The 17272-nt window shown below is 42.9% G+C and overlaps 1 protein-coding gene across 1 annotated transcript in view; it reads right to left on the bottom strand.

Annotated features, from left to right (window-relative positions):
* The window catches only part of LOC132834399 (dynein axonemal heavy chain 8-like), a 1143262-nt gene that overhangs the window by 421367 nt on the left and 704623 nt on the right, over positions 1-17272 (bottom strand). Inside the window, exons 41-42 of the mRNA XM_060853284.1 lie at positions 15403-15627; positions 7227-7399 (exon numbers count right to left, since the gene is read on the bottom strand). Coding sequence (XP_060709267.1) covers positions 7227-7399; positions 15403-15627 — 398 coding nt within the window. The remainder of the gene's footprint in view (positions 1-7226; positions 7400-15402; positions 15628-17272) is intronic.

Genomic DNA, 17272 nt, shown 5'->3' with positions numbered 1-17272 from the left:
TACAAGCCCACCTAACCTACACTAGCCCACTATCCTCCATATGTCTATCTAATGCCTGTTTAAATGTCCATAAAGAGGGACAGTCCATCACTGCTACTGGCAGGGCATTCCATGAACTCACGACTCGCTGAGTAAAGAATCTACCCCTAACATCTGTCCTATACCTACCACCCCTTAATTTAAAGCTATGCCCCCTCGTAATAGCTGACTCCATATGTGGAAAAAAGTTCTCATGCTCAACCCTATCTAAACCCCTAATCATCTTGTACACCTCTATCAAGTCACCCCTAAACCTTCTTTTCTCCAATGAAAACAGCCCCAAGTGCCTCAGCCTTTCCTCATATGATCTTCCTACCATACCAGGCAACATCCTGGTAAACCTCCTCTGCACCCGTTCCAGTGCCTCCACATCCTTCCTATAGTATGGCGACCAAAACTGCACACAATACTCCAGACGCGGCCGCACCAGAGTCTTATACAACTGCAACATGACCTCAGGACTCCGGAACTCAATTCCTCTATCAATAAAAGCCAGTACGCCATATGCCTTCTTCACAGCACTATTTACCTGGGTGGCAACTTTCAGAGATCTGTGTGCATGGACACCAAGATCCCTCGACTCATCCACACTACCAAGTATCCGACCATTAGCCCAGTACCCCATCTTCTTGTTACTCTTACCAAAGTGAATCACTTCACACTTAGTTACATTGAAATCCATTTAATTGGGGAGGGGGATTTACAATGCCATTAGGCAGGAACTGGGGTGCCTAAATCGGGAACAGATGTTCTCTGGAAAATGCAAGACAGAAGTGTGAAGGTTGTTTAGGGAGCACCTTCATTTTTTTCAGAGGGCTCTAAAACAGCTAGGTATGGTACAGAGATAAAAGGGTATGAAGAGGCATTTTTGTTTATATATTAGCAGATGAGACTTTAGAAGTGACCTGCATAATGAAAGGGGAGTAACCAGTCCTGGAAACTGAAGTTAAGCTGAGCTGTTCAGTCTAGAACTAGTTAGGGAGTTCAGCAGTGAGCTGTGTGGAAACAGCATGCTAAAGTTTCTCTCCTTCTGCCCTTCTAACTTTAACCTGTAAGCCTTTGTTTAATTTTTGCTGTGTTTAAGGGGGTTTGCTATTGCAACTGTTTATAGTTGGAACATAATTAAGTCTAGTTTGGATGGACTGAATTCTGTCGAGGCTCTTTATTCCTTTGTATTTCATTATGTAATTTTATGAATAAATTTTTGTCCATTTTAAAACCTGGTAGTCAACTTAGCTAACTTACTCTGGGTAACTTTCACTGTACACTTACCAAAACAGGTTGCAAAGTTATGGTCTGGGCTGCCTGCTTAAGAATATTTTTAATGGGGTGAAGGAAAACCTTGGGTGACAAGGAATGTAGAACATCTAATTAAGGGGAAGAAGGATGTACACTGAAGATTGAGAACGCAAGGATCAGACAGGACTCCAGAGGGTTATAAGGTAGCCAAGAAGGAACTGAAGAATGGACCTAGGAGAGCAAGAAAGGAGCATGAAAAAGTTTCAGCAGGTAGGATTAAGAAAAATCCTAAGACATTCTCTACTTATGTGAGGAACAAGAGGATGGCCAGAGTGAGGGTCGAGCTCATTAGGGATAATGGAGGGAACTTGTGTCTGGAGGCAGAGAATGTAGAGAAGGTCCATAATGAATACTTTGCTTCAATATTCACTAGTGAGAGGCACTAGTGATGACATCGTGAAACAGGCTGATATGCTTGAAGAGGTTCATGTTAAGAAGAAGAATGTGCTGAGAACTTTGAAAAACACAAGGATAGATAAGTTCCCTGGGCCTGCCAGGATATATGCAAGGTTACTCCAGGAAGTGAGAGAAGAGATTGCTGCATTCTATTAGCAATGGTCTTTGCGTCCTCACTGTCAACTGGACTAGTGCCAGATGATTGGAGGTTGGCAAATAGAACATAGAATATAGAGCAATACAGCGCAGAACAGGCCTTTCTGCCCTCGATGTTGCGCCGACCTGTGAACTTGTCCCCATCATCACAATCCCATTATCATCCATGTATTTATCCAAGGATTGTTTAAATCTCCCTAATGTGGCCGAGTTAACTACCTGGCATTCCACGTACTTACCACTCTCTGAGTAAAGAACCTGCCTCTGACATCTGTGTTAAGTTTATCATCCCTCAATTTATCGTTATGCCCCCTCGTACAAGCTGATGGCATCATCCTAGGAAAAAGACTTTCACTGTCTATCCTATCTAATCCTTTGTTCGTCTCGTATGTCTCTATTAAATGCCGTCTTAGCCTTCGATTTTCCAATGAATACAGACCTAAGTCTCTCAGCCTTTCCTCATAAGACCTTCCCTCCAGACCAGGCAACATCCTGTTAAATCTCCTCTGCACCTTTTCTAATGCTTTCATATCCTTCCCGAAATATGCCGACCAGAACTCTGCAAATTATTCCAAGTGCGGCCGCACTAGCATTTTGTATAGTTGCAGCATGATATTGCAGATCCAGAACTCAAACCTTCTACCAATGAAACCTAATACACTTTATGCCTTCTTAGCAGCACTATCAACCTGAGTGGCAACTTTCAGGGATCTATGTACATGGACACCAAGATCTCTCTGCATATCCACATTACCAAGAATCTTTTCATTGACCAGTACTCTGCCTTCCTGTTATTCTTCCCAAAATGCATCACCTCACATTTCACTGCACTGAACTCCATTTGCCACCCCTTAGCCCAATTCTGCAGTTTATCCAAGTCCCCTGCAACCTGTAACATCATTCCAAACTGTCCACCACTCCACCGACTTTTGTATCATCTGGAAATTTACTAATCCATCCACCTATGCCTGTGTCTAAGTCACTTATGAAAATGACAAACAGCAGTGGTCCCAAAACACATCCTTGTGGCACTCCACTAATAACCGGACTCTAGGCTGAACATTTTCCATCAACCACCACTCGCTGCCTTCTTTCAGAAATCCAATTTCTAATCCAAACTGTCACATTACCCTCAATCCCATGCCTTTGCATTTTCTCCAACCATGTGGAATCTTATAAAAGGCTTTACTGAAGTCTATGTGTACCACGTCAACTGACCTACCCTCATCTACATGCTTGGTCAACTTCTCAAAAAACTCAATAATGTTTGTGAGACATGACCTGCCATTGATGAAATCATGTTGACTATCGGAAATCAAATTGTTGCTTGCTAGGTGATTATAAATCTTATCTCTTATAATCCTTTCCAAAACCTTTCCTACTATAGAAGTAAAGCTCACTAGTGTATAATTACCTGGGTCATCTCTTCTGCCCTTCTTGAACAAGGGCACAACATTTGCAATCTTCCAGTCTGCTGGTACTAAACCTATAGATAATGACAACTCAAATATCAAAGCCACAGGCTCTGCTATCTCCTCCCTAGCTTCGCAGAGAATCCTCGGATAAATCCCATCTGGTGCAGGGGATTTGTCTACTTTCACTCCTTCTTGAATTGATATCGCCTGTTTGTAACTAACCTCAATCCATTCTAGTCTAATATCTCATACCTCATTCTTCTCCTCTACAATATTCTCCTTTTCCTGAGTGAAAACTAATGCGAAATGTTCGTTTAGCATCTCTCTGATCTCCACAGGGTCAACACTCAACTTCCCACTTTTGTCTTTGACTGGCCTTATTCCTACCCTAGTCATCCTTTTGTTCCTCACATACCTATAGAAAGCTTTAGAGTTCTCTTTTATTCTATTTGCTAAAGATTGCTCATGTCCTCCCTTTGCTCTTCTTAACTCTCTCTTTAAATCCTTCCTAGCTGATCTGTAACTCTCCATGACCTCATCTGAACCATCTTGCCTCATCAACACATAAGCCTCCTTCTTCTGCTTAAGTAGAGATGCAATTTCTATAGCAATCCACAGTTCCCTTACCTTATCACCTCCTCCCTGCCTGACAGGGACATACCTATCACGGACACACAATATCTGTTCCTGAAACCAGCTCCACATTTCCATTGTCTGCATCCCCTGCATTTTGTTACTCCATTCTATGCATCCTAATACTTGCCTAATTGCATTATAATTGCCCTTGTCCCATCGATAACTCTTGGTCTGTGGCATGTATCTATCCCTTTCCATTGCTAAACTAAACATAACTGAATTATGGTCACACTCTCAACTAAATCAAACACCTGGCCTGGTTCATTACCAAGCACCAGATCTAATGTGGCCTCCCCTCTTGTCGGCATCTTCGACATGTTGTGTCAGGAAACCCTTCTGTAAACATAGGATAAAAACGAATCCTATAACTAGAGTTATAGCATTTCCAGTCAATGTTGGGGAAGTTAAAGTCCCCCATAATGATCACCCTGTTCCTTTCACTCCTACCCAGAATAATTTTGTCAACCCCCTCTTCCACCTCCGTGGAACTCTGCGGAGATCTATAAAAAATTCCAAGCAGTGTAACTTCTTCTCTCCTGTTTCTAACCTCAGCCCAGATTACCTCAGTAGATGAGTCCTTGTCAAAAGTTCTCTCAGCCACTGTTATACTATCCTTGACTAACAAGGCCACACCTCTTCCTCTTTTACAGCCTTACCTGTTCCTAATGAAAGATCTAAACCCTGGAACCTGCAACATCCATTCCTCACCCTGCTCTATCCATGTCTCCGAAATGGCCACAACATCGAAGTCCCAGGGACCTATCCATGCTGCAAGCTCACCTACCTTATTTCAGATACTTCTGTCGCTGAAGTAGACACACTTCAAACCAGCTTGCTGTCTGCCAGCACATCCCTGTCACTGTGAAATCCTGTCCCTATCCTCCCTACTCTCATCCTCCTGTGTACTGCAATTATACCTCAGGTTCCCATCCCCTTGCTGAGCTAGTTTAAACCCACCTGAACAGCACCAGTAAATTTCCCACTCAGGTTATTAGTACCCCTCTGGTTCAAGTGAAGACTGTCCTGTTTGTACAGGTCCCACCTTCCCCAGAATGAGCCCCAATTAACCAAGTACCTGAAACCCTCCCTTCTGCACCATCCTTGCAGCCATGTGTTCAGCTGATATCTCTCCCTATTCCTTGTCTCGCTCTCACATGGCACAGGTAACAAATCAGAGATAACAACTTTGTTTATTCAAGCTCTCAGCTTCCACTCTAGCTCCCTGAAATCCTGCCTTACATCCCTATTCCTCTTTCTACCCATGTTGTTGGTACCTATGTGGACCACGATTGGAGGCTGGTCACCCTCTCCCTTCAAGACCCCAAAGATATGATCCAAGACATTACGGACCCTGGCACCAGGGAAGCAACACACCAAACATGAGTCTCGTTTGATCCCAACAAACCTTGTATTTGACCCTCTAACTATTGAGTCCCCAATGACTAACACTCTCCTCCTTTCCCTCCTTCCCTTCTGTGCAACAGGGACAGGCTCTGTGCCAGAGACCTGGGTTCCACTGCATACCCCTGGTAAATTGTACCCCCAAACAGTATCCAAAATGGTATACACTTGGTTTTTAGGGGAAAAACCACAGGGGATCCCTCCACTGACTGTTTTCCCCCTTCGAACAGTCACCCAGCTTTCTTCATGCCTAAGAGTAACTACTTCCCTGTACATTTTATTTATCACAGCCTCTGGCTCCTGAATGATCCGAAGTTCATCCAGCTCTAGTTCCCTAATCCTGGGAATTACAGACCAGTCAGTCTTACGTCTATAGTGGACAAATTATTGGAGAGGATTCTGAGAAACAGCATTTATGATTACTTGGAAAACCGTAGTTTGATTAGAGATAGTCAGCATGGTTTTGTGAGGGGCAGGTCATGCCTCACAAGCCTTATTGAATACTTTGAGCATGTGACAAAACACATTGATGAAGGTAGAACATTGAGCATAAAGTTCCCCATGGTAGGCTCGTTCAGAAAGTAAGGAGGCAAGGGGTTCAGAGAAATTTGGCTCTCTGGACACCGAATTGGCTGGCCAAGAGAAGTCAGAGGGTAGTAGTAGATGGAAAGTATTCAGCTTGGAGCTCGGTGACCAGTGGTGTTCCACAGGGATCTTTCTTTGCTCTGTTTGGGCTCTGTCACTACCTATCGTTCACTCCTTACCCTGACCCCACCGTATCTTCTGCATGCAAACTGATATTTGTGTAATGTTTTGTGCTTGGCTGCTCTATCATCAAGGATAGGGATATTTATGGGGCATCTCAGGGCAGGTAAAGTACTCAAGGGCAGATGGAGGTTCTTGTCAGGTACTTATTGAGGGTAGCAGTCCTCATTAGGTGGCCCTCATTGAATGGTCCACATCAGGTGGGTCTGAGAGAGTGCTCTTCTCCAGATTGAAGACCAGAGGAAGATCCAAGGAAGAGTTCTTTAATAGCTCAGCGAGAGAGCAATTTGCTACCTTCACAACTTTAACAGGATCAACACATTCTGCGCCAACAGCCTGTTGACCTCTGGCATCAGTGAACCATCTCACAATGCCACAATTGGGTATACTGTCTCATGAGTGAATGTATCATAATTAAACTGTTGCTTCTTTTTTTTTCCCTTCACCTTTTATTTAGTTGAAACTGCTGCTTCTTAACAAGCTGAATAAATTATCAGGAAATTGTGACAAATCATTGACTGTCACTGTAGGTAAATAGTTAGCAGGTAATTGGATCACAATGTCACTAAAATCATCACCAGGCAATGAACCTGTCAGCTTCAAACTGCATCTCCCGCTTCCCCAGCTCACAACAATGGCAGTGAGTCCTGGCTTGCTCACCACACCGCTTTTCACTGCTCCTCTAATCGCAGGCTGACTCACCCTTGCACTTGCTGCTGATAGGTGGAGCCAGGTGGAGCCAAACTGTGATCAGAGTAGCAACTCTTCATAGAAGCAATGACAGGGGTGACATTCTCTGATTGATTATCCCTGTGATTAAAAATTCCTAGGTGCTATTAGGGGTGAATCTGCCCTTGGGTTTTGTGTAATTTAATTTTTAGCATGATAATAACTCATGCGTGTAAACTAGGAAATTTAGATGTTTGCCAATCGTAGCTTTCACATAATTAGTTCCTGGTCAGATCAGTTATGAGAGGGCTAAGACAACACAAGCTTAGTTCTGGAACCTGGATCCAGAAGTCTTCAAGTCAGGTAATTTAAATGTAATTACTACTTCCCATTTATCATGATGGTAACAATGAGAAAAAAACAAGTGAAGCATCAAAGATTTATCCTCACCTGTCTGTCAAAGGTGTGATAACAAGTCTATCAGTGCATCCCAAAAATTCATTTTGATAGATAAATTCTACATCAGTGATTCCCACTATGATATCTTGCGTTTCATCTCTAAAATAAACTCTGCTTTGTTTCAACCATTCAAAGTCAGTAATTGATCTGATATGCATTTTTACCTGTAGAGGGAAAAGTAGAATATTCATATGCATACATGAGTACGACATCAGAAACAGAAAACATTTTAAATGTTATTACAATGTAGCAGCATTGCATTCAAATACAATTTACATCCTCATGGTCAAGCAGATCCCTCATTCGACATTGACATTCCAATTACAGGATTGATTTCTTCAATAACGTGCACTATAGCAGCAGGCATACCAAAAAGGGATGATGTAACCTGTGAGGGTACAAGTACTGTGCTGTACTGTTCTCTGTTCTGTGTAGTAACACAGCGTTATATGCAGATATGCATATGCTAGAAAGGTAGCATTTCTCAAAGGTGTCTGGGATATAATGTCTGACTATGTCATCAATAGTCACAGGTGACATGCCGGAAGACTGAAGGTTGGCTAACAAGATGCCACTGTTTAAGAAGGGTGGTAAGGACAAGCCAGGAAACTATAGACCAGTGAGCCTGATGTTGGTGGTAGGCCTGATGTTGGAGAGATTCCTGAAGGACAGGATGTACATGTATTTGGAAAGGCAAGGACTGATTAGGGGTAGTCAGCATGTCTTTGTGCATGGGAAATTATGTCTCACAAACTTGACTGAGTTTCTTGAAGAAGTAACAAAGAGGATTGATGGGGGCAGATTGGTGGACCTATTCCTGAGATGCTGCCTGGCCTGCTGTGCTTTGACCAGCAACACATTTGCAGCATAAGACCATAAGACATAGGAGTGGAAGTAAGGCCATTCGGCCCATTGAGTCCACTCCGCCATTCAATCATGGCTGATGGGCATTTCAACTCCACTTACCAGCATTCTCCCCGTAGCCCTTAATTCCTCGAGACAACAAGAATCTATCAATCTCGGCCTTGAAGACATTTAGTGTCCCGGCCTCCACTGCACTCTGTGGCAATGAATTCCACAGGCCCACCACTCTCTGGCTGAAGAAATGTCTCCTCATTTCTGTTCTGAATTGACCCCCTCTAATTCTAAGGCTGTGTCCACGGGTCCTAGTCTCCTCGCCTAACGGAAACAATTTCCTAGCGTCCACCCTTTATGTGATCTATCTGGACTTCAGTAAGGTGTTCGACAAAGTTCCCCATGGGAGATTGATTAGCATGATTAGATCTCATGGAATACAGGGAGAACTAGCTATCTGGATGTAAAACTAGCTCAAATGTAGAAGACAGAGGTGGTGGTGGAGGGTTGCTTTTCAGACTGGAGGCCTGTGACCAGTGGAGTGCCACAAGGATTGGAATATTGTGTATGATTCTGGTCTCCTTCCTATTGGAAGGGTGTTGCGAAACTTGAAAGGGTTCAGAAAATATTTACAAGGATGTTGCCACGGTTGGAGGATTTGAGCTATAGGGAGCGGTTGAATAGGCTGGGGCTGTTTTCCCTGCAGTGTTGGTGGCTGAGGGGTGACTGTATAGAAGCTTATGAAATCATAAGGGGTATAGATAGGATATATAGACAAAGTATTTTCACTAGGATGGGAATGTCCAGATCTAGAGGGCATAGGTTTAGGGTGAGAGGGGAAAGATATAAAAGAAACCTAAAGATCAACTTTTCATGCAGAGGGTGGTATGTATATGGAATGAGATGCCAGAGGAAGTGTGGAGGCTAGTACAATTGCAACATTTAAAAGGCATCTGGGTGGGTATGTGAATAGGAAGGGTTTGGAGGGATATTGGCCAGATGCTGGCAGGTGGGACTAGACTGGGTTAGGATATGTGGTCGGCATGGACGAGTTGGACCATAGGGCCTGTTTCTTTGCTGTATATCTCTGTGACTCTATGACTCTATGATAGGTGGTGAGATACCCACAGGATTAGATTAGACTGGATTAGATTCCCTACAGTGTGGAAACAGGCCCTTCGGCCCAACAAATCCACAATGACCCTCCGAAGAGTAACCCACCCAGTCTCATTTCCCTCTGACTAAAGCACCTAACACTATGACCAATTTAGCATGGCCAATTCACCTGAACTGTACATCTTTGGACTTTGGGAGGAAACTGGAGTACCCGGAGGAAACCCATGCAGACACAGGGAGAATGTGCAAACTTCACAAGGACAGTCGCCCAAGGCTGGAATCAAACCTGGGACCCTGGTGCTGTGAGGCAGCAGTGCTAACCACTGAGCCTCCGTGCTGCCCCAAAACCGTACTTGATGTCATCCTCACTAAATACTCTGTCACAGATGTATGTGTCCATAACAGTATCAGTAGGATTGACCACCACACAGTCCTTGTGACAGTGAAGTCCTTCACATTGACAACACATTACATCATCAGAGGTATTCCGCGGGGATCACTTCTAGGTCCTCTTTTGTTGCCATTTATATAAATGATTTGGATGAGACTATAGAAGGCATGGATAATACGTTTAGAGATGATACTAAAATTTGTGGCAGAGTAGACAGTGAAGAAGGTTTTCTAAGATTACTAAGGGACCTTGACCAAATGGATCAATGGGCTGAAAAATGTTAGATGGTTTCTTTCTGGATAAATGTAAGGTATTGCATTTTGGTATAATAAACGAGAGTAGGGCTTATACAATTACTAGTAGGGTCTTGGATAGTGTTGGAGAATAGAGAGACCTCAGAGTGCAGATACATAATTCTTTGAAGCTTGCATCACATATAGACAGGAGAAAGTGAGGACTGCAGATGCTGGAGATCCGAGCTGAAAATGTGTTGCTGGAAAAGCGCAGCAGGTCAGGCAGCATCCAAGGAGCAGGAGAATCGACGTTTCGGGCATGAGCCCTTTTTCAGGAATTCCTGAAGAAGGGCTCATGCCCGAAACGACAATTCTCCAGCTCCTTGGATGCTCCCTGACCTACTGCGCTTTTCCGGCAACACATTTTCATCACATATAGACAGGATGGTTAAAAAGGTGTTTGGTATGCTTGCTTGCCTTCATTGCTCAGTCCTTTGAGCATTTGAGCTGGGAAGTCTTGTTGAGGTTGTGCAGGACATTGGTGTGTCCTCTTCGGGAATACTGTGTCCAGTTCTGGTGGCCCAGTTATAGAAAGGATATTATCAAGGTAGAGACGGCTCAGAATAGATTTACCAGGATGCTGCCAAGTTTGGAAGGTTTGAGTTTTAAAGAAAGGTCGGATAGGCTAGGACATTTTTCACTGGAGCATAGGAGGTTGAGAGGTGACCTGATTGACATTTATTTAATAATGACAGTGATACATTGAGTTAATGGTAGTTATCTTTTCCCTCGGATGAGAGATTTCAAGATGAGGGTGCACTACTTTAAGGTGAGGAGAGAGAGATTTTTAAAAAAATGACATGGGGGCAATTTTTTTTACACAAAAAGTGGTTCGTGTGTGGAATTAACTTCCTAAGGAAGTGGTGGAATGTGGGTACAATTACAGTGCTTCAAAGATATTTGAATAAGCACATGAATAGGAAAGGTTTGGAAGGATATGAGCCAGGAGCAAGCAGGTGAGACTCACCTAATTTGGGATTATGTTTGACATGGACTGGTTGGACTGAAGGATCTGTTTCCATGCTATGACTCTATGTTGACTACCACCGTGCGAAATGGGAAAGACTTTGAACCAATCTTGAACTCAAGACTAGGCATCCATGGAGGTGCTGTGGGCCATTAATATCAACAAAATCACACTCCAATGCAAACTGAAACATCATGACCTGGCATATCCCCCACTCTACAATTACAACCAAACCAGGGGATCAACCCTGGTTCCATGGACAGTGCAAAAGCACATGCCAGGAGGAGCACCTGGCATACATAAAATTAAGTTGTCAATTGGTGAAGTTACAATATAGAACTATAGGTACTTGCATTCCAAATGGCATAAGAAGCAAGTGGTAGTCAGAGCTAAGTAATTCTCCAAAAAATCAGATCTAATCAAAGTTCTGCAATCCTGCCACATCCAGCCATAGTGGTTAACAATTAAATAACTCACTGAATGAAGAGGCTCCACAAATATTCCCATCCACAATGATTGGCGAGCACAGCATATCAGTACAAAAAATAAGGCCGAAATATTTGCAGCAATCTTCAACCAGAAGTGCCAAGTAGATGATCCATCTCGGCCTCTTTCACTGGTCACTGGCATCACAGATGCTTCAGCCAATTTGATTCATTCCACTTATATCAAGAAATGGTGGAGACATGGATACTGCAAAGACTTGGGCCCAGACAACAGGTCTGCTATAGTACTAAAGACTTGTGCTCCAGAACTTGCCACACACCAAGATAAGCTGTTCCATTACAAATAGAGTGCTTGCATATATCTGACAATGTGGACATTTGCCCAAATATATCCTGCACACAAAAAGCAGGACAAAACTCATTTGGGCAATTAACCCATCAGTCTACTCTCAATCTTGGTAAATCGGTGGAGATGTCATCAACAGTGTTATCAAGCAGCCATTGCCTAGCAATAACTTGCTCACTGATGCAGAGTTTGGTTTCCAGCGCAGCTTCTCAGCTCTTGACCTCATTACAGTCTTGGATCACTCATGAACGAAACAGATGAATTCTAAAGATTAACTGAGAATGACAGCCTTTGATAGTAAGACCGAATAGAGTCATAGAGGTGTACAGCATGGAAACAGATCCTTCAGTCCAACCCATCCATGCCGACCAGATATCCCAACTCAATCTAGTTCCATCTGCCAGCACCCGGCCCATATCCCTCCAAACTCTTCCCATTCATATATCCATCTAAATGCCTTTTAAATGTTGCAATTGTACCAGCCATCACCACTTCCACTGGCAGATCATTCCATACACGTACCACCTTCTGTGTGAAAAAGTTGCCCCTTAGGTCTCTTTTATATCGTTCCCCTCTCACCCTAAACATATGCCCTCTGGTTCTGGCCTTCCCAATCCCAGGGAAAAGACTTTGTCTGTTTATCCTATCTATGCCCCTCATAATTTTCTAAGCCTCTATAAGGTCACCCCTCAGCCTCCATTGTTCCAGGGAAAACAGCCCCAGCCTATTCAACCTCTCCCCAGAGCTCAAATCGTCCAACCTTGGATTTACATGGTTGTAAATCTTGTAAAAATGGTAAATGACATTTGTGCCATGCAAACCCAGGCAAGTGCCTTCTCCAAAACAAGACAATGCAACTTAACCCCTTCAAAATTTAATTACATCTTGACTGATTCTCTCACTATCAAAATCCTGGCAGTTATCATTGATCAGAAACTCAACTGGACTCACCATGCAAATGCAGTGGGTATCAGAGCATATCAGAGGTGAGGAATGCTGTCATGAATAACTCACTTCCTGGCTCTTCAAAGCTTGTCTACCATTGATGGGGCACAAATCAGGTGGGTGATGGAATATTCTACACTTGCCTGGATGAGTGCAGCTCTAAACAACATTCAAGAAATTTGACACCAAACAGTGGTCAAAAGCCTTCTTGCCCGAAACGTCGATTTCGCTGCTCCTTGGATGCTGCCTGAACTGCTGTGCTCTTCTAGCACCACTAATCCAAAACCCTTCATTAGTTAACTCATCCATCGCAGGAATAAATCGAATGAACCTTCTCTGAACAGTTTTCTTGTATTATATCCTTTCTGAAGCAAGGACACCAAAATTGTACATCTACTTCTCATGTGTCATACCTACTGTGTCTTCACAGAAATTTCTGTTTTTAATTACACGTGCCTTCTTAACCACATGGTGAACCTATATATTAACCCTTTGTGATTGATACACCAAGACACCCTGCCAAAGTGAACATTTCATAGCTTGCAATATTACACTCCATACCAAAATTTTGTTGACTCACTAAATTTCTTTGTTGACCTCTCAGGCACCCTTGATAACTTACATCTTTACTCATCTTTCTGTTATAAAATTAGCTATATTGAGTTCCTTCATCCAACGCATTAATTTATGTTGAAGCTAGTTGAAGCTGCAGGATTGATTCCCAGGATACTCCTTTCAGCTAACCAATCCTGTATTCTCTGGAATTTAGAAGATCCATGGTAATTTGATTTGAGTGGATAGATAGTGGATACAGTGAATAGATAGAAATGATTTCCACTGGTTGGACATGTCGAATTAGACGGAAGCCTAAACATTAGCCAGATCTGTTGTGGTTCTGTTCGCCGAGCTGGGAGTTTTTCTTGCAAACGTTTCGTCCCCTTTCTAGGTGACATCTTCAGTGCTTGGGAGCCTCCTGTGAAGCGCTTCTGTGCTGATTCCTCCGGCATTTATACTGGTTTGAATCTGCCGCTTCCGGTTGTCAGTAGCTGTCTGCTGCAGTGGCCGATATATAGGGTCTAGGTCGATGTGTCTGTTGATCGAATTCGTGAATGAGTGCCATGCTTCTAGGAATTCCCTGGCTGTTCTCTGTTTGGCCTGTCCTATAATGGTGGTGTTGTCCCAATCGAATTCATGTTGTTTGTCATCTGAGTGTATGGCTACTAGGGATAGCTGGTCGTGTCGTTTCGTGGCCAGTTGGTGTTCATGGATGCGGGTTGTTAGCTGTCTTCCTGTTTGCCCTATGTAGTGTTTTGTGCAGTCCTTGCATGGGATTTTGTAAACCACGTTGGTTTTGCTCATGCTGGTTATCGGGTCCTTTGTTCTGGTGAGTTGTTGTCTGAGAGTGGCTGTTGGTTTGTGTGCTGTTATGAGTCCTAGTGGTCGCAGCAGTCTGGCTGTCAGTTCAGAAATGCTCCTGATGTATGGGAGTGTGGCCAGTCCTTTGGGTTGTGGCATGTCCTCATTTCGTTGTCTTTCCCTGAGGCATCTGTTAATGAAATTGCGCGGGTATCCGTTTTTGTTGAATACCTTGTATAGGTGTTCTTCTTCCTCTTTTTGTAGTTCAGGTGTGCTGCAGTGTGTTGTGGCCCTTTTGAATAATGTCCTGATGCAACTTCATTTGTGTGTGTTGGGGTGGTTGCTTTCGTAGTTCAGGACATGGTCTGTGTGTGTGGCTTTTCTGTATACCTTCGTGTGAATTCTCCGTTCGGTGTTCTTTGTACCATCACGTCCAGGAATGGGAGCTGGTTGTCCTTTTCTTCCACTCTCGTGAATCGGATTCCTGTGAGTGTGGCGTTGATGATCCGGTGTGTGTTGTCTATTTCTGTGTTTTTAATGATTACAAAGATTATGTTTGCAAGAAAAACTCCCAGCTCGGCGAACAGAACTACAACAACGAGCACCCGAGCTACAAATCTTCTCACAAACTTTGGATTAGCCAGATCTTTCAGATGGGAAGTTAGGTAAAATTTCTTAAAAGAAAAGGTGGCAAAATTTTAAAACTCAAAATCAATGTAAGGTTGATACTTTTCTTAAGTGAAGGCATGATACTGAGACGAAAGTTACATATAGTCAGATGAAAGATCAGCTGTAAGTTTTTTAATGGTAAACAGGTTGGAGAGGAGAAATTTGCCATTTCTCTTCCTCCATTCCTAATAAATGAGGGCATCACTGGCTAGGCCAGGATTTATTACCCTAATTGCCCAGAAGGCATTAAAAGTCAACCACTTTGCTGTAGCTCTAGGGTTCCATGTAGTCCAGACCAGGTAATGATGGCAGTTTCCTTCTTTACATGACTTTTATGAACTACATGGGCTTTTCCCCTAACGATGGATTTGTGGTCATCTTTAGACTCATAATTCAGGACTTTTTAAAAAAAATTGAATTCAAATTCCACCATCTGTTGTGGGATTTAAGCTTATTACCCCAGAATATTACCTGGGTCTCTGGATTAACAGTCTAGTGATAACACCACTAGGCGATGGCCATCCTAACTCAACATTATGGACGGGGCTGTGAAATTCAAAATATGAACATATCAACCATAATCTTATTGAATGCCAAAGCAGAATCAGGGGGCCAAATATTCTACTTCTGCTCCTCTTATATATATGCCAGAACATTTCCATCTCTCTGTGAAATGGCAACTTTTGTGAAGGAATCCGGGTTAGTTTAAAAATATTAACCAACAGTACAAAAGTGAAAGAATAAATGAGAATTGAAATACAAATATAAAATCTTTCACCATACCAAGTCATCAAATATGTCCCTCTGGTGAACATGGATGGTGACGAGAGTTTCAAACTGGATTCTTTGAAATGTAGTCAGGTCGTATGTTGTTTGGCTGATTAGGGCATTCAGCAGATCTAGAAACTTCTGGTTAGTTGTTTGCATAATCTTTTTACTGTCTTTTGCAAGCTTAATTGCATCTTCTGAATCCCGTGTCCATATTATCTGGATTGCAAGAATTCCTACCTGGAGGTATGAAAAGAAAACATTGAGTGTATGTGCATACAAATGAATGACATAAATAACCCAGGACTGTCACAGTCACAGACCTGAAACACTGGATCAAAACTGAATAAATGTAGTAGGAACAAGGAGTCAAGAAATTTCCCAATATGGTGGAGAGCCAACACCAGATAAATGGGTCCTGCGTTCACCATTTCACTCTGAGAAGATTTTGTTTATTCATACATGGGATGTGGGCATCATTGGCTGGCCAGCATTTACCTTCGTCGCTAAATGCCTTTGACAAGGTGGTAGTGAGCTACCTTCTTGAATTACTGCTGCCCATGTGCTGTTTGTAGATCCACAATGCACTTAGGGAGGGAATTTCAGGATTTTGACCCAGCAATAAGGGACATATTTCCAAGTCACGATGGTGAGTGACTTGAAGGGGAACTTGCAGTTGGCAGTGTTCACGTGTATCTGCTACCTTTGTCCTTCTAGATGGAAATGGCCGTGAGTTTGGAAGTTGCTGTCGAAAAATCTTTCAGTGAATTTCTGCAGTGAATCTTGTAGATAGTACACATTGCTTTTACTGAGCATCACTGGTGGAGATTGTTCCTAGTATCTGATTGCCTCTTGTAGCCACTCTATGTTAAAGGTAAATCCAGTTCAGTGTCTGGTGACTGGTAATCCCAACACTCTGACCCCTAACATCACCACAGGATGTTGATGGAGGGGATTCAGTGATTTTTTGAATGACAAGAAACAGGGGTTAGATTGTCTCTCACTGGAGATGGTCACTGTTGGCATTTCTGTGGCATGAATGTTACTTGCTGCTTGTCGTCCCAAGCTTGGATATTGTCCAGATCTTGCTGCATTTGAACATGAACTGCTCCAATATATGAGGAGTCGTGAATAGTGCTGATCATTGATTTATTCTCACCATTGCACTATCATAACAAATCAACTCAATCATTGCTGAACATCCAAATTTCTGACCTTATGATGGAGGGAGTATCATTGATGAAACAGCTGAAGATGGTTGGCCCTGAGGAACTTCTGAAGAGATGTCCTGGAGCTGAGATGACTGATAACCAAAACCATCATCCTATGTGCCATGTATGATTTTAACCAGTACAGAGTTTGTTCTCTGATACCCACTGATTCTAGTTTTGCTAGGGCTTCATGATGTCACACTTTTTCGAATGTGGCTTTGATATCAATGTCTGTCACTCTCATCTCACCTCTGAATTACAAGTCTTTTGTCCATGTTTGAATCAAGGTTGTAATGAGGTCAGGAACTGAATGGCCTTGGCAGAACTTGAACTGGACATCACTGAGCAGATTATTGCTGAAAAGATGCTGCTTTGTCGTATTGTTGCTGACACCTTCCATTACATTATTGATTATCGAGTAGAGACTGATGGGGCATAATTTGCTGGGTTGGATTTGCCTTGCTTTTTGTGTTAAGGACTTACCTGGGTGTTTTTTTATATTTTTGATTAGATGCCACTGTTATATTGTAATGGAACAGCCTGGCTAGGAGTACGGCGAGTTCTGGAGCACAAGTCTTCAGTACTATTGTTGGAATGTTGTCAGGGACCATAGCTTTTGCAGTAGCCAGTACCTTCAACTATTTCTTGACAGCATGTGGAATGAATTGAATTGA

The sequence above is a fragment of the Hemiscyllium ocellatum genome, chromosome 3 (assembly GCF_020745735.1).
Source record: "Hemiscyllium ocellatum isolate sHemOce1 chromosome 3, sHemOce1.pat.X.cur, whole genome shotgun sequence".
In the NCBI taxonomy this organism is placed as follows: Eukaryota; Metazoa; Chordata; class Chondrichthyes; order Orectolobiformes; family Hemiscylliidae; genus Hemiscyllium; species Hemiscyllium ocellatum.
Note: the sequence above shows the minus strand (reverse complement) of the source record. Positions and strands in the feature narration are given on the sequence as shown.